A 20,368-nucleotide genomic window follows, 5' to 3' on the forward strand; every position below is an offset into this window, starting at 1 on the left:
TTAAGTCCTCTATTATTTGACATTGCTTTGGAACCTTTAGCCGTTGCCATTCGTGAATCACCTAATATTTTTGGCATTACTCGTGGGTAAGGGACATAAGTTATCATTATATGCTGATGATTTGTTACTATACATATCTGACCCCGAGAGATCTATTCCTGCTATTTCATCCTTGCTTGCTCAGTTTAGTAGCTTTTCTGGCTACAAACTGAATTTTAATAAGAGTGAATTATTTCCATTAAATATGCAAATTCCAATTTATAAACACTTACCATTTAAAGTTGTCACAGATCATTTTACTTATTTGGGTATTAAAATTACCAGGAAACATAAAGGTTTATTTAAAGTTAATTTTTTACCTTTAATTGAACAAATCAAGCAACTTGTTACCAGGTGGTCCCCATTATCTCTGTCATTGGTTGGTCGAATTAATACTATCAAGATGATAGTATTACCCAAATTTTTATATTTATTCCAAGCATTACCAATTTTTATTCCTAAATCTTTTTTTGATATTATTGACTCCAAAATATCCTCGTATGTGTGGCAAAATAAAAATCCTAGATTAAGTAAAAAATATTCACAGAAGCCTAAGAAGGAAGGTGGTTTTGCTTTCCCAAACCTGAGATTTTACTATTGGGCAGTTAATATTTAATATTTAATATTTTGGACACAAGAATCGGTCATAGTACCTTGCCCACAATGGGTAAATCTGGAGTGTAAATCTGTACAAGACTTCTCATTGTTTTCTATTTTAGGATCTTCGCTTCCTTTTGCTTTATCGAAACCGAATAAACATATAACTAATCCTGTAGTTAAACATACATTAAGAATATGGTTTCAAATTCGTAAATTCTTTGGCTTGAATAATCAAGCCCTATTATATCTAACTTCTTTTTCCAGCCCTCTTTTATGGACCAAGCCTTTGTGTTATGGAAAACAAAAGGTATAACATGTTTTCATGATCTATTTTTAGATAACAGTTTTATGTCCTTTGAACAGCTATCCAGCCTAAAACTCTTTTTGTTTAGATACTTGCAAGTTAGAAATTTCTTGAATGTTTATATTTTCTGAAATTATGTCCAATGGACATTACAGAAAAAATTCCAGCTCTGAATCCTTGCCAGAAGGGTTAAGTAGCCATCATTTATCATATGATCATGAAAATACAGCCAGGAGTATCAGAAATAATTAAGAAGGAATGGGAAAAAGAACTTCACTGCCTTATACCCACAGAGCAGTGGGAGAAAATTTTACAATTAGTCAATTCTTCTTCTATTTGTGCTAAACATGCCTAATACAATTTAAGGTTGTTCATAGGGCTCACATGTCCAAGGATAAACTCGTTCGATTTTATTCTTATGTTAATCCAACCAGTGACAGATGTCATTCTGAAGTCGCTTCATTGACCTACATGTTCTGGTCTTGCCCCTGTTTGCAAAATTATTGGAAAGATATTTTTGGTATTACTTCAACAGTTCTGAATATCAGATTGCAACCGCATCCTATTACTGCAATTTTCGGTTTACCAAAGGTGGATAATAGTCGTTTATCCCCCTCAGCCCGGCGGATGATTGCATTTGTTACATTAATGGCTAGAAGATCTATCCTATTGAACTGGAAAGAAATTAATCCTCCAACTATATTTCAGTGGTTTTCTCAAACTATTTCTTGTTCGAGTTTAGAAAAAATTACAAGTGTTGTCTTTGACCCTTCAGTTAAATTTGAAGAAACTTGGAGACCATTTATTCAACATTTTCATATGAGCTAAACTGACTTTTCCTAAACCTTACTTTTATTATCCTTAATTATTTGGATGGAGGTGCGGAGTTATTGACGCTACTGTGTATTATTGATATAATGCAATGGCACATGTCGGTTAGGTATTTTTTCTTTTTTTCTGGAGGGGGAGGGATTCTTATTTTCTCCATTTTTTGTAACCACTATGAGTTTGGGAGGTTATTATCATCTATTTGTATTTATACCTTAACCTACTAATTATGTTCTCTCAACCTCTTTGTATTCATGTTTCATTTATGTTTGTTTAAAATCAATAAAAATATTTAAAAAGAAAGGACTACTCTGAGGAAAGGGTGGAATAGGCGCAACGGGCCGAGCGGCCAGGCCTGCTCCTGTTACTTATTTTCTAAAGCACGAGTTTACCTTTGCGCCTTGTTCTCCCTTGGTTTTCAGTCGTTCGGATTGCACAGGGGAGCGGTGAGAGCTCCGGAGATCCATCAGCAGCCGCTGCGGGGCAGCTCCCGTCTCCCAGCAGGAAGGGACGGGTCTGGGAGACAACTCCAGACAACAGGCCCCGATCCTCGGCGGGGAAAGGCCCGGCGCCTCCGTGTAGCTGAAACATCTCACGGAATCTCCGCCAGTCGCTTCAGCTCTGCCTTCGAAAGGATTCACGACCCGCCGGTGGTGCAGCCGAAACCCAAGGCGCAGCTCCTGGTCTCCGGCCTCACTCGGTCCCCGTTCCAAACCCCGGCCCGGCCGGGCGCTCAGCGTCCCGCCCACTGACACCCGTGGATCGGGGCCTATTGTCCGGAGGTTCCTCCCAGTCCTGTCTCCTGCTGCTGGGAGACGGGAGCTGCCCCGCAGCGGCTGCCGGTGGATCTCCGGAGCTCTCACCTCTCCCCTGTGCAATCCGACAGGCTGAAGGCCAAGGGAGAACAAGGCGCAAAGGTCAACTCGTGATTTAGAAAATAAGAAACAGGAGCAGGCGTTGTCATTCGGCCCGTTGCGCTGTTCTGCCCCTCACTGATCTTTGACCTCAGCGCCACTTTCCTGCAGCGTTCCGAACATCGCCGAGCCCCTAAATATGTCTGTTTAATTTAGAAAACTTGTGGAGAAAACTCCAAATATTCACCGCACTGTGTTGGGGAAATTTCTCCTCATCTCAGTCCTGCTGAGGTGATCTCGGATTTTGAGTCTGTGATCCCTGGTTCCACTGCCCAGCCAGGAGAAACATCATTCCTGCCCCTACCCTGTAAATACCCTGTGAGACTGTGTCTGTCTCAGTCAGGAAGTTTCTCCATGTGAACCTTGTGTTAATGAAATTGGTGACAGTTCTTTCAGACCAGCAGCTTTGACCACAAGAACACCAGGCAGTGGTCAGCACGGAATGACCTGCAGTTACTGCAGGAGAAGGACTGGATGGACACAGTGGAGTGGATCCCTGAGCAGACAGTCCAGACCATCTGGCAGAATGCCTCATCACCAGATCTCACCGACAGGCACCAAGACCTCACCTGTCTGACGGCGAGAGGAGCCGTCCCAGTCTGATCCTTGCTGCATGCCCGGAGATCACTCCCACAGCGCGCTGCCCCGAGATTACTGTAGTGGAGACGAGAGGGCCCCTCCCAGTCTGATCCTTGCTGCATGCCCGGAGATCACTCCCACAGCGCGCTGCCCCGAGATTACTGCAGTGGAGACGAGAGGGGCCCTCCCAGTCTGATCCTTGCTGCATGCCCGGAGATCACTCCCGCAGCGCGCTGCCCCGAGATTACTGCAGTGGAGACGAGAGGGCCCCTCCCAGTCTGATCCTTGCTGCATGCCCGGAGATCACTCCAACAGCGCGCTGCCCCGAGATTACTGCAGTGGAGACGAGAGGGCCCCTCCCAGTCTGATCCTTGCTGCATGCCCGGAGATCACTCCCACAGCGCGCTGCCCCGAGATTACTGCAGTGGAGACGAGACGGTCACTCACCTCTTTGTGGACTGTGGGCTGGCGAAGATCTGTGTAGAAAGATGCAAGGGCCTGTGTCACAGCAGCTGCGTGACAGAAGGCTCACTGATCCTCGGGCTGTTCCCAGGACGCGCAGGAAAACGGACAGCGAATGCTGCTGGAAGATCATCAACTCGAGGAAAGACGCCCGAAACTTGTTGGCCTGCCATCACATCGAGATGTCCGGAGAGCAGATGTTCCCAACCTGGGGTCCACGGTTACTGGTATTGGTCTTTGGCATTAAAAAAAATGTTTGGGAACCCCTGCTGTACAGGAATGCTGCCGACTGGCACATTCCAGACTACAGGGACACCATTGGAACTACAGGGATCCTCTACACTGGACAGGGAGTGGCCGGGTAGGCTGAGGAAGCCTCACAGTTATTGTAGTAGTGAACAACCCCAGGGGGGACACATGGCTTCTCCTTTCAGCGCAGGACTTCAATCGTCTTCCAGGGGAAGGTCCTTCCGACCGCAGGGATGAGGCCTTTGGAGATTCAGCTGACGTTTTTGTCGCTCTAGGTTTTTAAGAGATGGGGTTGCTGGCCATACGGCCAACCCTCCTCCGCTCGTAGCCGGGCTTAGACAGTCCATGGCCGCGTTTTCTTATCTGTAGCCCGTTTAATGTGTTTTTGATCCCACACTAACCAAAATTTCCACTGAACACATCCAGCAGCAGCATGTCCATTCCCTGAGACTGCAGCGCGCGTAGTGGACAATCGCGGTACTGCAGGGGATCAGCCGCTCCCGGAACGCGAAAGCATTCTGAATCAGGAAGTGCCGGGAGTTAACATGGCTTCGAAAGGACAGATCGAGAGTTTGAGCGAGGAGGCAATTTGTCCCATCTGCCTGGATTTCTTCACCGATCCGGTATCACTGGAGTGCGGACACAACTTCTGTCGCTCCTGTATCACACAGTATTGGGAAAGGGAGGAGAGAAACTCCTGCCCGGAATGTAGAGAGGAGATTGCTGACCGCACCCTCAGGGTCAGTCGGGCCTTAGCAAATCTGGCTGAAAAATTTCGAAATCTAAACCTGAATCCGAAAGGGAAGGAAAGTAAACGTCACTGCGAGGAACATGAGGAAGAACTGAAGCTGTTTTGTGAAACGGACAAGACACTGATCTGTGTGATCTGTAGAGACGCGCAGGAACACAGAGAGCATCGCTTCATGCCGATTAAAGAAGCTGTTAAAATCTACACGGTAAAAACTAACGTTAACTTAATACTTGACACATTTCCTTTCTTCTAAATACCATCACCCCGCAACTTCCGCAGTCTCCAACGGGATTCTAGCATCTCTCCGTCCCACAGCCCACCTCCGCACCCCGCAACTCTCCGCTCTCCATACGGATCGCTCCCCGTACTCTATCGCCCTGATCCACTCGCTCCTCCCCACTGATCTCCCTCCTGGCACTGACACCTGCAAGCGGGACAAGTGCTACACCTGACTCCTAACCTCCTCCCTCGTCACCATTCAGGGCCGCAAACAGCCCAGTTCCTCACGCTTCTTCCATGGTCGATTGTACTCTCGTATTAGATTCCTACTTCTCCAACTCTTTACCTCTTCCACCTGTCCCCTCCCAGCTTCTCACTTCATCACCCTCCCCCACTTCCCCCCTCACGTTGTCCCACCTGTCAGCTGGTTCTCATCCCCAACCTTTTTATTCTGGCTTCTGTCCCGTTCCTTCTCAGTCCTGATGAAGGGTCTCATCCCGAAACACCGACTGTTTATTTCCCCTGAATAGATGCTGCCTGATTCACTGAGTTCCTCCGGCATTTTGTGTGATAATCGGGTTTGATCACCTGTTTCTTTTCATGCATCTTTGTTTCTATTTCCTTCACTCTCTGACTTCCAGGATCAGCTAAAATCTTCCTTAGACTCTCTCACAAAAAAGAAATCAGACTTCCAGGAAAAGGAGCAGCAACAGAAAGAGAAGATTTCCGGAGTTCGGGTGAGGCTTCATGAGCGGAATTTCTGATATTACTGTCGAATTTTGCTCCATTTAATGCAGAATAGCAGAGTATCGCAGCTCCAGTGACCTGGGTTCGATCCTGACCTCTGCTGCTGTCTGTGTGGAGTTTGCATGCTCTCCCTGTGGTCATGACAGTTTCAGACACATTCCAAGGACATGCTGGATGAATGGTTAATTACAATTAACCCTGTAAAGGTGGGGAGGGTGTGTGTGAATCAGATGGGAGTTTATGGGTCAATAAGTGAGAATAGGTTTCAGGAAAACGTGAGGGAATGGTGTTGACGGGAATGCACTCAGAAGTAGCATGGACTCCAATAGACCGAACTTAACGACAAAAGGAAACAGAGCACAGCAATGCAGTATATTAATCTTCACCTTTCATTCGACAGGAACAGTCACACAGCCTTCAGTCCCACGTCACATCCCAGTTTGCTGAACTGCACCGGATTATCACTGAGAAAGAGCAGAGCTTACTCAGGGATCTCAGGGAAGAAGAGAAGAGGATTCTCAACTCAATGGAGAAAAATCTTCGGGAGATTCAAGAGAATATAAGGTTTATTCAGGAGGAAATCTCGAAGTTAAAGGAACAGATGGATCAAAAAGACAGTGTGATGTTTCTCAAGGTGAGGGATTATATTTCAATTTGTTTCTGACAAAGGGCACTAAATGAACAGTGGTATATTTGAAATAAACACAGCACAGCGGCCAATTCTAACAAATCAATTGCCGCTGCTGGCGACCTCACACAAGTTGTTATACTTGCATGATGCGCCCTCCCATCACTCCAATAATGACATTTCAAAATGTCCAAGATACGCTTTCAGTCCTTCATTAGCAAAATACAATCTTGAAGCGATGAAACTTCAGGGTAATTGATTGGAAAGTAAGCTGCAACACAGCGGTCAAGAACAGAATGACATCCGCCCGTCCCCAGCTCAAAACTGCCCAGAACAAAGTATGAATACGTAACTTATTCCCTTCGCTTTTACCAGGTCCCCACTCACGTGACTGGTTATCGTAATAAACACGTAACACAGAATACAATGCAGACAGAAAACAGACGTGTTGCTCTGACACACAGCATTTACAAATGTCAGTAAACTGTTTCTCACCTGTCAATTGATGCATCTATTCAGGGTTGTTGTTGTCCCAAAACTGGACTTCCACAACTTCTGTACATCCCAGGATAGAATGCAAATTTCTCTGAAATTATTTACTCTGATCGTAACACAGAGCTGCTGACTGTGTCCTTAATTCTGCATTAAATATCCCCTAAAACTCTCATTAACTCCCGGTTCCAGTCACTGGCTGTGAGTGTGTCTGGTGCGGTTGGTGTGAGGGTCTCTTTGTCAATCAGTGAGAACAAAGAATTTGACCCACACATCAGACTTATCTTCTATATCCGGTTTCCGCCAGATTAGGGAAACTATTACTGTCTCTTTACTTTTACAGATAACATTCAAATGAACGTTCAATCGTTCAAAACATACCCAGGCCATTCGGCCCATTTTCTCCTCTCAATTTCCCTGCTTCACAATCCTCCTGCCACCTACTCACCACAACCAGCAACAGTGCCCCGAAATCTCTGGTCCCTCACGTGTTTATCCAGCCTCCGCATTACAGTCAGTCTCTGCTGTTCCATTTCACCCACTCCTGTGGCACTGAGTTCCACATCCTCTTCACTAAATTTCTAGTGGAATTTGTTAAAATCCATCTGGAATTACATCTCCCCACGAGTCTCCCCATAAATAGAGGTACTTCCTCCACCCGCACACAATCACAGACATCACTGATCTTAAATTCCTCCATCCTATCAGCCTGACGTCATATCCAGATGAAAATGCACAGCCTGTCCTGTCTTCCCTGTAAGTTTCATCCTCTCAGTAATGGTCTGACATTCAGAAACTTTCCTTGTAAGTTACCCAGTGGTTCTGTATTGTCCATGTGTGTGAGTGACTGCGGGAGTGGGAATTTTCAACACCTGGTAATGATTTGGAAGAAATTCAGGATATGGACAGTAAGTCCAAGTCTAATCGGATTTGTGTTTTATTTATTTCAGGAGGAAGCTCGTCGGAACAGAAGGTAGGACAGGCTCTTTACTGAAACCCTGAATGGATTTGTAAAATAGTTCAGAATAGCAATTTATAACCAGCTGTTTAATATTTACAGGATTAATGACAATGTCCAGGAATTGTCAGTGACAGATGAGACCCTACCGGTTGAAAAATTCGATCACCTCTATTTGTTGAACACAGTGCTGAGAGAAACACTTGATGCTATTAATCGAGGTAAAACTTACAAAGATTCATTTCCCCTTGTTTTATGAAGCTCAATTTAGTTCCAATTTGAGGCAAAGATTGTCTGTAATACTGGGCTGAAGGGGAACTGAAGTTTATTTCACATCAACCCCACCGACTGGGAGGCATCACTGTAACATGGTCAGCTGGAGATGTCAGACCCCTGAACACACCAGCACAGGGTCACAATACAACCAATACACGGGACTGGCAGATGAACCACTGTGTTCCAATCCCAGGCAAATGCACTAACACACGAGGACATGAGTTTGGATCTACCAGAGGAGCTGGGAATTTAATACTGATGATAATATTGTAGGGAATAAAAGCAGGTATCAGTGTGGTGACAGGGATTGTCAGGAAAATACACAAGTCCTTCATGTGCCCTGTGAGTGCAGACTCTGACTGACACAGGTCTTCCCCCTTCCGGATCAGCATCTCTCACTGTTGTTAGAGGCAGAAGAGGGGAGTGGTTGTGATCCGGGACTGAATCGCCAGGGGAACAGACAGGAGAATCTATTGATGTGAACGGGACACCCGAATGGTATGTTGCCTCCTGGGTGCCAGGGTCAGGGATGCCTCGAATCGTGTCCGCAGCATTTTAGAGAAGGAGGGAAAAGAGCCAGATATCTTGGTAAATTTTGGGACAATGACATTGGAAGTAAAAGAAAAGGGGTCCTGAAAATAGAATTTGGAGAGCTTGGTAAAAAGCTCAGAAGCAGCACCCCCAGGGTTGTAATTTCTGGATTGCTGCCTGTGCCACGTGCTGGTGAGGGTAGAAACAGGATAATTTGGCAGATAAACATGGCTGAGAAGATGGTGCTGGGGACAGGGATTCAGGTTCTTGGATCATTGGGATCTGTTCTGGTGGAGGAATGACCTGCTCAAAAGGGACCCGAGGGAGAACAATATTCTCACAGAGAGGTTTGATAGAGCTGTTGGGGAGGGTCTGAACTAATTTGGTGGGGGGGGTGCACGGGAACTGGAGTGAAGGGATAGGACTGATGGTAAAATGCAATGATAGCATGCAGTCAGACTGTCAGATAGGGCGGACAGATGCGAAGAGAAAATTCCAGCCGGCAGGGTTAGTATCAGAACATTGGGGATGCAGAATTAAAAAGGGTAGCAGATACAGTACACAAAGTGTTATATCTCAATGCATGGAGTATGGGAAATAAGGTGGATGATCTTGTTGCACTATTACCGATTGTCAGGTATGATGTTGTGGCCATCACGGAATCGTGGCTGAAGGATGGTTGTAGTTGGGAGCTGAATGTTCAAGGTTACACAATGTATCGGAGGAAGGAAGGAAGGCTGAGGGGGTGGCGTGGCTCTGCTGGTAAATCAGCAGCAAGATGTGACATAGGATTGAAGATGTTGAATCATGTGGGTTGAGGTAAGGAACTGCAAAAGTAAAAATGACACTGACAGCAGTCATATACAGGCCTCCCAACAGTCAGTGGGTTGAGGCCCACAGATTACAACTGGAAATAGAAAAGGCTGATGAAAAGGACAATGTTACGATAATCATGGGAGATTTCAACATGCAGGTCAATTGGGAAAATCAGGTTGGTAAAGGATCTCAAGAGAGTGAGTTTGTCGAATGCAATGTGATGGCTTTCTGGAGCAGTTTGCCGTTGAGCCTACTCGCGGAACAGCTCTACTGGATTGGGTGTTATGTATTGAACCAGAGCTGAGTAGTTAAAAGAACCCTTAGGAGGCAGTGCTCACAACGTGACTGAGTTCAACTTGAAATTTGATAAGGAGAAAGTGAAGTCTGACATTGTAGTATTTCAGAGAAGTAAAAGAAATTACAGTGGTCTGAGAGAGAAGTTGGCCAAAGCAAATTGGAAGGAGATGCTGGCAGGGATCAGAGCAGAGCAGAAATGGTGTCAGTTTCTGGGAAAATGAGGAAGGTGAAGGATAGATGTATTCCAAAAATAAATAAATACTAAAATGGCAAAATAGTAAAACCGTGGCTGACAAGGGAAGACAAGTTAATGCAAAAGCAAAAGAGAGGGCATACAACTAAACAAAAATTAGTAGGAAGACAAAGGATTGGGAAGCTTTTAAATATCTACAGAGAGAAACTAAAAGGATGATTGGGTGGGAAAAAATAAACAAGAAATTGATTTGAATTGAATTGACTTTATTACTTACATCCTTCATATACATGAGGATTAAAAATCTTTACGTTACGTCTCCATGTAAATGTGCAATGTGCAATTTATAGTAATTTATGATGAATTATATGTATAACATGCTGGTCAATATAACATAGAAATACAGATGTGTCAGCATGAGTTAATCAGTCTGATGGCCTGGTTGAAGAAGCTGTCCCGGAGCCTGTTGCTCCTGGCTTTTAATCTGTGGTACCATATCCCGGATGGTAGCAGCTGGTACAGTTTGTGGTTGGGGTGACTCTGGTCTCCAATGATCCTTCAGGCCCTTTTTACACACCTGTCATTGTAAAACAAGTTAGCAAACAATATCAAATTGTTTTTCAAGTATTGTAAAAAAATAAAACAGAGATGAGAGTGGATATAGGACCAGTAGAAAATGAGGCTGGATAAATAATAACGCGGGATAAAGAGATGGCAGCTAAACCAAATATTTTGCACCAGTCTTCACCGTGGAGGACACTAGCAGTGTGCCCGGTGTTGAATGGTGCGAGGGAAGAGAAGTGAGTGCAGTTACTGTTACAAAGGAGAAGGTGGAAGACACTCGCACTGTGCCCGGTGTTGAATGGTGCGAGGGAAGAGAAGTGAGTGCAGTTACTGTTACAAAGGAGAAGGTGGAGGACACTCGCACTGTGCCCGGTGTTGAAGAGAGCGAGGGAAGAGAAGTGAGTGCAGTTACTGTTACAAGGGAGAAGGTGCTCAGTGGCTGGAGTTTATGTGAGAAGTGAGGAAGGTGCAACACAGATATATTCCAAAAAAGAAGAAATTTTCGAATGGAAAAAGGTTGCGACCATGGCTGACAAGAGAAGTCAAAGCCAAAGTAAAAGCAAAGGAGAGGGCATTCAAGGAAGCAAAAATTAGTGGGAAGACAGAGGATTGGGAAGTTTTTAAAAGCTTACAAAAGGAAACTAAGAAGGCCATTAAGAGGGAAAAGATGAACTATAAAAGGAAGCTAGCAAATAACATCAAAGAAGATACTAAAAGATTTTTCAAGTATATAAAGAATAAAAAACAGGTGAGAGTGGATATAGGACAGATAGAAAATGATGCTGGAGAAATTGTAATGGGAGATAAGGAGATGGCTGAGGAACTGAATGAGTATTTGCATCAGTCCTCACTGAGGAAGATATCAGCAGTATTCCGGACACTCAAGGGTGTCAGGGAAGAGAAGTGTGCGCAGTCACAATTACGACAGAGAAAGTTCTCAGGAAGCTGAATAGTCTAAGGGTAGATAAATCTCCAGGTCCAGATGGAATGCACCCTTGTGTTTTGAAGGAAGTAGCTGTGGAGATCGCGGAGCAATGATCTTTCAAAAGTCAATAGATTCTGGCATGGTTCTGGAGGAGTGGAAGATTGCAAATGCCACTCTGGTATTTAAGAAGGGGGCAAGGAAGCAAAAAGTGAATTATAGACCTGTTAGCTTGAGAAATGGTTGGGAAGTTTCTGGAGTCAATTGTCAAGGATGAGGTTACCGAGTACCTGGAGGCATATGACAAGATAGGCCAAACTCAGCATGGTTTCCTTAAAGGAAAATCCTGCCTGACAAACCCATTGAAATTTCTTGAGGAGATTACAAGTAGGCTAGACAAGGGAGATGCAGTGGATGTTGTGTATTTGGATTTTCAGAAGGCCTTTGACAAGGTGCCGCACATGAGGCTGCTAAACAAGATAAGAGCCCATGGAATTACGGGAAAGTTACATATGTGGATAGAGCGTTGGCTGATTGGCAGGAAACAGAGAGTGGGAATAAAGGGATCCCATTCTGGTTGGCAGCCAGTTACCAGCGGTGTTCCACAGGGGTCCGTGTTGGGGCCGCATCTTTTTACGTTGTATATCAACGATTTGGATGATGGAATAGATGGCTTTGTAGCTAAGTTTGCTGATGATACAAAGACAAGTGGAGGGGACGGTAGTGCTGAGGAAACAGAGAGTTTGCAGAGAGACTTGGATAGATTATGAGAATGGTCAAAGAAGTGGCAAATGAAATACAATGTTGAAAAGTGTATGGTCATGCACGTTGGTAGAAGAAATAAATCGGCAGACTATTATTTAAATGTAGAGAGAATTCAAAGTTCTGAGATGCAATGGGACTTGGGAGTGCTCGTGCAGGATACCCTTAAGGTTAACCTCCAGGTTGAGTTGGTGGTGAAGAAGGTGAATGCAATGCTGACATTCATTTCTAGAGGAATATAGTATAGGAGCAGGGATGTGATGTTGAGGCTCTATAAGGAACTGGTAAGACCTCTCTTGGAATACTGTGTGCAGTTTTGGACTCCTTCTTTAAGAAAGGATGTTCTGACATTGGAGAGGGTTCAGAGAAGATTCGCTAGAATGATTCCGGGAATGAGAGGGTTAACATATGAGGAACATTTGACCGCTCTTGGACTGTACTCCGTGGAGTTTAGAAGAATGACGGGGAACCTCACAGAAACATTTCGAGAGTGGTTTTGGCAAAGTTGTTTCCTATGGTGGGGGAGTCTAGTACGAGAGAGTATGATTTAAAGATTGAAGGGCGCCCATTCAGAAGGGAGATGCGAAGAATTTTTTTTAGCCAGAGGGTGGTGAATCTGTGAATTTCTTGCGGCAGTGGAGGCCAGGTCATTGGGTGTATTTAAAGCAGAGATTGATCGGTATATGAGTAGCCAGGGCATCAAAGGTCATGGTGAAAAGGTGGGGGGTGGGACTAAATGGAAGAATGGATCAGCTCATGATTAAAAGGTGGAGCTGATTCGAAGGGCCGAATGGCCGGCTTCTGCTGCTTTGTCTTATGGTCTTATTTGAATGCACCAGTATACGGAATAAGGATCTTGTAGCACAGGTAGAGTTTGGCAGGTACAAACTTAGGCAGGTACGACTTTGGTCGAAGGAATAAAAGCATAGACAATTCTGTAAACAGGGTGAAATTCAAAAATCTGAGTTGCAAAGGGACATGGGTGTCATTGTGCAGGATTCCCTGAAGGTTAACTTGCAGTTTGTGTCAGTGATAAGTTTGGCAAACTCAATGTGTGCTTTCATTTCGAGAGGATTAGAGTACAAGAGCAAGGATGTAATTCTGAGGTTTTAATAAGGCATTGGTCAGACCACACTTGGAGTATTGTGAGCAGTTTTGGGTCCCTTCTATTGGAAAACATGTGCTGGCATTGGAGGGGGTCCAGAAGATTCACAAGAATAATTCCGGGAATGAAAGAGTTAACATATGAGGAGTGTTTGATGGTTCTGGGCCTGTACTCACGCGAGTTTAGAAGAATGGCTGATTTATTATCCCCCTCAACCCTATTCTCCTGCCTCCTTCCCATAACTTTTGAGCCTCTGACTGATCAAGAAGTTTACTTATTAACTTCTGCTTTAAAAATCAAACAGGAGAAAATCTGCAGATGCTGGTAATCCAAGCTACACAGGTCCTGATGAAGGGTCTCGCCAGATCTCTCTGACACCTGTCTGGAGAGAGTTGATGTTGGGAGGATGTGGGTGGGTCGAGAACGGTAAGCACAGCCTCCGACTATAGGGATGTCCATTTCGGACAGAGATGAGGAGGAATTCCTTTATCCACAGGATAGTGAATCTGCCACAGGCAACTGTGGATGCCAAATAATTGAGTATATTTAAAGCAGAGTAACACACACAAATTGTTGGGGGAACAGCAGGCCGGGAAGTTTCTATGGAAAAGAGTAAACAGTCGACTGTTCAGACTGAAACACTTCATCAAGACCTGTGTTGCCTAAGGGTCCCTGCAAATTAATCCCCTGTCCTAATGAGGGGCTGCGGTGGATGGGGTTGTGGGAAAGGTGACAACGTCATCCTCATCTGCCATCTTTGCCCCCTCTAGTTTCTCATTACGTCTACACACACAGTTCACCCACGGGCTTTCCACCCCTCCCCCTCCTGGTTCAATCTGCCATTCATCTCTCCCCTACTGTTTCCCATTATCACCTCCTTTACTGTCTCAAACCATCACACTCCCCCACTTCACACTCACAAATGAATGTGAACATTGAATGAAGGGCCTGTTCCTGTGCTGTACTGCTCTATGTTCTCTGTTCCCAGTTTCGGAGAATGAGAGATCTCATGGAAACACAAAATTCTTTCAGGGGTCAACAGGCAGGAGTGAGGGAGGATGTTTCCCCTGTCCAGCGGAAAACCCTTGTGGAGACATCTGCTTTTGTCGAATCAGAGGTTCGTGTCGGCCACCCGACCGCGCCTGAGGCCCAGCGGCCTTTCCCCGATCCCCGGGGCAGCGCTGCCCGAGTCTCCCCCCGATCCCCGGGGCCGCGCTGCCCGAGTCTCCCCCCGATCCCCGGGGACGCGCTGCCCGAGTCTCCCCCCGATCCCCGGGGCCGCGCTGCCCGTGTCTCCCCCGATCCCCGGGGCCGCGCGGCCCGAGTCTCCCCCCCCCCCCCCGATCCCCGGGGCCGCGCTGCCCGAGTCTCCCCCCGATCCCCGGGGCCGCGCTGCCCGAGTCCCCGCCCGATCCCCGGGGCCGCGCTGCCCGAGTCTCCCCCCGATCCCCGGGGCCGCGCTGCCCGAGTCTCCCCCGATCCCCGGGGCCGCGCTGCCCGAGTCTCCCCCCGATCCCCGGGGTCGCGCTGCCCGAGTCTCCCCCCGATCCCCGGGGCCGCGCTGCCCGAGTCTCCCCCGATCCCCGGGGCCGCGCGGCCCGAGTCTCCCCCCGATCCCCGGGGCCGCGCTGCCCGAGTCTCCCCCCCGATCCCCGGGGCCGCGCTGCCCGAGTCTCCCCACCGATGCCCGGGGCCGCGCTGCCCGAGTCTCCCCCCCGATCCCCGGGGCCGCGCGGCCCGAGTCTCCCCCCGATCCCTGGAGCCGCGCTGCCCGAGTCTCCCCCCGATCCCCGGGGCCCCGCTGCACGAGTCTCCCCCCCTCCCCCCCGATCCCCTGGGCCGCGCTGCCCGAGTCTCCCCCCGATCCCCGGGGCCGCGCGGCCCGAGTCTCCCCCCCTCCCATCCCCGGGGCCGCGCGGCCCGAGTCTACCCCCGATCCCTGGAGCCGCGCTGCCCGAGACTCCCCCCCCCCCCGATCCCCGGGGCCGCGCTGCCCGAGTCTCCCCCCGATCCCCGGGGCCGCGCTGCCCGAGTCTCCCCCCGATCCCCGGGGCCCCGCTGCCCGAGTCTCCCCCCGATCCCCGGGGCCCCGTTGTCCGAGTCTCCCCCCCCCCCCCCGATCCCCGGGGCCGCGCTGTCCGAGTCTCCCCTCGATCCCCGGGGCCGCGCTGCCCGAGTCTCCCCCCGATCCCCGGGGCCGCGCGGCCCGAGTCTCCCCCCGATCCCTGGAGCCGCGCTGCCCGAGACTCCCCCCCCCCCCCGATCCCCGGGGCCGCGCTGCCCGAGTCTCCCCCCGATCCCCGGGGCCGCGCTGCCCGAGTCTCCCCCCGATCCCCGGGGCCCCGCTGCCCGAGTCTCCCCCCGATCCCCGGGGCCCCGTTGTCCGAGTCTTCCCCCCCCACCCGATCCCCGGGGCCGCGCTGTCCGAGTCTCCCCTCGATCCCCGGGGCCGCGCTGCCCGAGTCTCCCCCCGATCCCCGGGGCCGCGCGGCCCGAGTCTCCCCCCGATCCCCGGGGCCGCGCGGCCCGAGTCTCCCCCCGATCCCCGGGGCCGCGCGGCCCGAGTCTCCCCCCCTCCCATCCCCGGGGCCGCGCCGTCCGAGTCTCCCCCCCCCCCCCCCCGATCCCCGGGGCCGCGCTGCCTGAGTCTCCCCCCGATCCCCGGGGCCGCGCTGCCCGAGTCTTCCCCCCCCCCCCCCGATCCCCGGGGCCGCGCTGCCTGAGTCTCCCCCCGATCCCCGGGGCCGCGCCGTCCGAGTCTCCCCCCCCCCCCCGATCCCCGGGGCCGCGCTGCCCGAGTCTTCCCCCCCCCCCCGATCCCCGGGGCCGCGCTGCCTGAGTCTCCCCCCGATCCCCGGGGCCGCGCTGCCCGAGTCTTCCCCCCCCCCGATCCCCGGGGCCGCGCTGCCCGAGTCTCCCCCCGATCCCCGGGGCCGCGCTGCCCGAGTCTCCCCCCGATCCCCGGGGCCGCGCTGCCCGAGTCTTCCCCCCCCCCCCCGATCCCCGGGGCCGCGCTGCCTGAGTCTCCCCTCGATCCCCGGGGCCGCGCTGCCCGAGTCTTCCCCCCCCCCGATCCCCGGGGCCGCGCTGCCCGAGTCTCCCCCCGATCCCCGGGGCCGCGCTGCCCGAGTCTCCCACCGATCCCCGGTGCCGCGCTGCCCGAGTCTCCCCCCGATCCCCGGGGCCGCGCTGCCCGAGTCTCCCCCCGATCCCCGGGGCCGCGCTGCCCGAGTCTCCCCCCGATCCCCGGGGCCCCGCTGCCCGAGTCTCCCCCCGATCCCCGGGACCGCGCTGTCCGAGTCTCCCTCCGATCCCCGGGGCCGCGCTGTCCGAGTCTCCCCCCGATCCCCGGGGCCGCGCTGTCCGAGTCTCCCTCCGATCCCCGGGGCCGCGCTGTCCGAGTCTCCCCCCGATCCCCGGGGCCGCGCTGTCCGAGTCTCCCCCAGATCCCCGGGGCCGCGCTGTCCGAGTCTCCCCCCGATCCCCGGGGCCGCGCTGTCCGAGTCTCCCCCGATCCCCGGGGCCCCGCTGCCCGAGTCTCCCCCCGATCCCGGGGCCGCGCTGTCCGAGTCTCCCCCCGATCCCCGGGGCCGCGCTGCCCGAATCTCCCCCCGATCCCCGGGGACTCTCTAATTCTCTGCTTCTCCCCCCAGTCTCTGTCACCCTGGATGTGGAAACGGCGTATCCGTATCTCGAGGTGTCTGAGGATCGGAAGAGTGTGAGATGTACCCGGACCCGAACCCGGAGGAATCTCCCTGACACCGGGAAGAGATTCACATTCTGGGAATGTGTGCTGGGATCGGAGGGATTCACATCGGGGAGACATTACTGGGAGGTGGAGGTGACGGGGAATCGGCTCTGGTGTCTGGGAGTCGCCGCAGAGTCTGTGGAGAGAAAGGGACGGGTCAGTCTGAGTCCGGAGACCGGATTCTGGGTCATCGGCCGGGATGATGACGTGTTACATCGGGATTATGACGTGTTCTATGGTCTCCCCTCCCCCGAGTCCCGTCTCCCTGCCGGTCCCATCCCCGGGAGGATGGGAGTTTATCTCAGTTACGAGTCCGGGACAGTTTCATTTTACAACGCGGAGGCCAAGTCCCATCTCCACACGTTCACTGGGAATAAATTCACGGGGAAACTTTATCCTGTCTTCGCGACCTGGGATAGAAACCAGTGGCTGAGAATCTGCTCCGGTTCCGCTCCGGGTCTGTAAACGGGTCGGGTCCCGGGACCGGCGTCCGGAGTAAAGTCCCTGTAAATATAAATGTGCGGAGAGTGCAGCTAAATACGTGGCTAAGGAGATGGTGCAGGAGGGAGGGCTTCATGTTTCTGGATAATTGGGCTTTGTTCCCGGGAAGGTGGGGCCTGTTCCGACGGGATGGTTTGCCCCTGAACTGGAGGGGGACTAACATCCTTTGCAGAGGGAGGGGAACCAGGTTTAAACATGATCGAAATATTCGTTGTTTCAGACGTGTTAGAGGGGGAGGGATGAAAGGGGGAGGAGTGGCATTTCTAGTCAGGGAAAATATCACAGCTGTGTGTAGACAGGACAGCCCGGAGGGTTTGTCTACAGAGGCCATATGGGTGGAGCTGAGGAACGGGAAAGGTGTGACCACACTAATAGGGGTGTATTATAGACCGCCCAATAGTCAGAGAGAATTGGAGGAGCAAATCTGTATAAAGATAGTAGACCGATGTAAGAAACAGGAAGTTGTAATAGTAGGGAATTTTAACTTTCCACATATTGACTGGGACTCCCAAAATGTAATAGGGCTAGAAACTTTAGAAAGTTTTCTAAATCAATATATAGAGGTACCTACGAGAGAGGATGCAATACTTGATCTCCTATTAGTCCAGTGACCATAATGTCATCAGTTTCAAGTTAATTATGGATAAGGATAGGCCTGGTCCTCGAGTTGAGGTTCTAAACAGCAGAAGGGCTAATTTTGTGGAAATGAAAAAAGATCTAGGAAGAGTGGATTGGGATAAGTTTTTTTTTTCCTGATAAGGATGTGTTCAGTAAGTGGAAGGCCTCCAAATGTGAAATTTTGAGGGTGCAGAATTTGCATTTTCCTGCCAGGATGAAAGACAAAGTTAACAGGCACAGGGAACCTTGGTTTTCAAGGGATATTGGCGATCTGGTTAAGAAAAAGGGAGAAGTGTTTTGCAGGTATAGGCAACAAAGAGCAAATGAGTTACTTAAAGAGTATAGAAAACGTAAGAAAATACTAAAGAAGGAAAAAAAGAAGACATGAGGTGGCTTTGGCAGATAATGTGAAGGAAAACCTGAAGGGTTTCTACAAGTATATTAAGAGTAAAAGGATAGTAAGGGACAAAATTGGTCCCCGAGAAGATCAGAGTGGTCGTCTATGTGTGGGGCCTCACGAGATGGGGGAGATCTTAAACAGTTTTTTTGCATCAGTATTTACTCAGGAAACTGGCATTTTCCCGTGGTCCCGTATCAACTCTCATCTCCCTTTCACTCTTCATGTAACTGAAAACTAACCTTTTTCGTATCCTGATTTATATTATTGGCCAGTTTGCCCTCATATTTCGTCTTCACCATTCTTGTGGCTTTTTTCGTTGCCTTTTGTTGGATTTTAAGACCATCCCAATAATCCAACAACCCACTCACCTTTGCTACCCTATATGTCACTTCCTTAGGTTTAACACAATTATTACATGCCTTTTCCAGCTCAAACTATGAATTGATTTAAAGTCAGTCCCATAATTTAATAGTTTTTATCTGAAAACTATCTACCCTCGCAAAGATTGTACTGAAGACTGCATTTGATTTTTCTTCAGCCTTGTACGCTTCACATTGAAATAGTATGTGTTTCGACAGTTTCATTATGACAAAATGTACACAACACAGAATTAAGTTTTCCAATTAGTTACAAGGCATAATTAAGCATAGTGTGGGCATTTCTATGTCATGTCAATATCATTCCTTGCCTTGTTTTAAGCCCTTCTTCTATAAACCCAACAGGTTTATGTATTCTGTAAAGGTGTCTGTCCTTATGTCCATTATCCTACGTCTTGCCATAAGCCCCCAATTCTTAACACTACCAACCCTTTAGCTTCTAATTTGATAAGTGGAAGGTTTATATCCACAGCTTAACATTTAACAGCTTTTGGTGCTAAACAGTCAACATCATCATTTCCCTCAACAGTGTGATGTGCAGGGCCCATAATGTGCAGACATATAAATCAAACTTTATATATGAAATACCGTTTGACAAGTTTCCAACAGTCAATCTGAACTACTGCCAGAATGACCTGTTTAAGACTCATCAAAACTGAAATGTATTCTGAGCAAATTATAAGGACCAATTTCCTCCACCCACTGTAAGCCTATACTGTTGGCAAAGAATTCTGCTTTTTCTGCTGATAAATGGCTGTAAGTCATTTCTTTACCATTATCTGCAATTCAGGCACACAGAACAGCCACACCAACATCCCCAATTAACTTATCTTTTGATTCATCTGTAAAAATGGTTACTGTATGATAATAACTTTCATTAATATACTGATGAACCAACAGACTCTCAGGCAGAACCGAATCCAATCGTGTAACCTAAAATCAACTGAAGTCATTGGAAAAAACAAGATGGGGTTACAGAGAAAGCTACAGTGGGACATATTGTATCATCAAATACACCCATATTCCCAGCATGGTAAGAACCCAGCCACCCAAAACAAAAAACACTCTTCTTGTGATGTCCCCAACCGTCCTCCAGCACACCTTTAACAGGATGATCATTTCCTTGCCCCCACAAATTAATCCAGTATGTTGACATCAACTTGAACCTCTGTTACTTTGAGGGCAATTCTCCCATTGCAATCAGTAAATCCAAAATGGGAGACAACATTACTCCGCCAGAACACAAACTTAAAGTCTGTAATTGTACCACATACAAACATTTTTAATTTGAAGATGAAGCTGATCCATAAGCCACACAGACATTATCAAGAACACATCAAATTAAACAAATATAATTGGTCATCAAAGATTTTCATGTTGCACCCAAGAATACCCACATGGATGTCTGAGGAGATTTAAACCTCCTTTACATGTATCAATTATTTTACTGATAGGTGCTTCCATGTCAGCTTATTATCCATCCACATA

The 20,368-nt window shown here is 49.0% G+C and overlaps 1 protein-coding gene across 1 annotated transcript; it reads left to right on the plus strand.

The window, feature by feature from the left end:
* Window positions 1–1,872: 1,872 nt before the first annotated feature.
* Window positions 1,873–19,087, plus strand: LOC140719981 (zinc-binding protein A33-like). The gene is made up of 6 exons (XM_073034894.1): window positions 1,873–1,878; window positions 6,093–6,326; window positions 7,763–7,785; window positions 7,873–7,991; window positions 14,225–14,353; window positions 16,890–19,087. Exons 1-6 carry the CDS (start codon window positions 1,873–1,875, stop codon window positions 17,447–17,449), a joined length of 1,071 nt encoding a protein of 356 aa, XP_072890995.1. The 3' UTR covers window positions 17,450–19,087.
* Window positions 19,088–20,368: the final 1,281 nt, after the last annotated feature.

This window comes from Hemitrygon akajei, unplaced genomic scaffold, assembly GCF_048418815.1.
Source record: "Hemitrygon akajei unplaced genomic scaffold, sHemAka1.3 Scf000034, whole genome shotgun sequence".
Lineage (NCBI taxonomy): Eukaryota > Metazoa > Chordata > Chondrichthyes > Myliobatiformes > Dasyatidae > Hemitrygon > Hemitrygon akajei.

Bases quoted from the DNA above. Each gene is read 5' to 3' on its own strand.
- LOC140719981 (XM_073034894.1), top strand. The intron at 6,327-7,762 runs GTGAGGGATTAT...TATTTATTTCAG, and splicing joins ACAGTGTGATGTTTCTCAAG to GAGGAAGCTCGTCGGAACAG. The intron at 7,786-7,872 runs GTAGGACAGGCT...TAATATTTACAG, and splicing joins GAAGCTCGTCGGAACAGAAG to GATTAATGACAATGTCCAGG.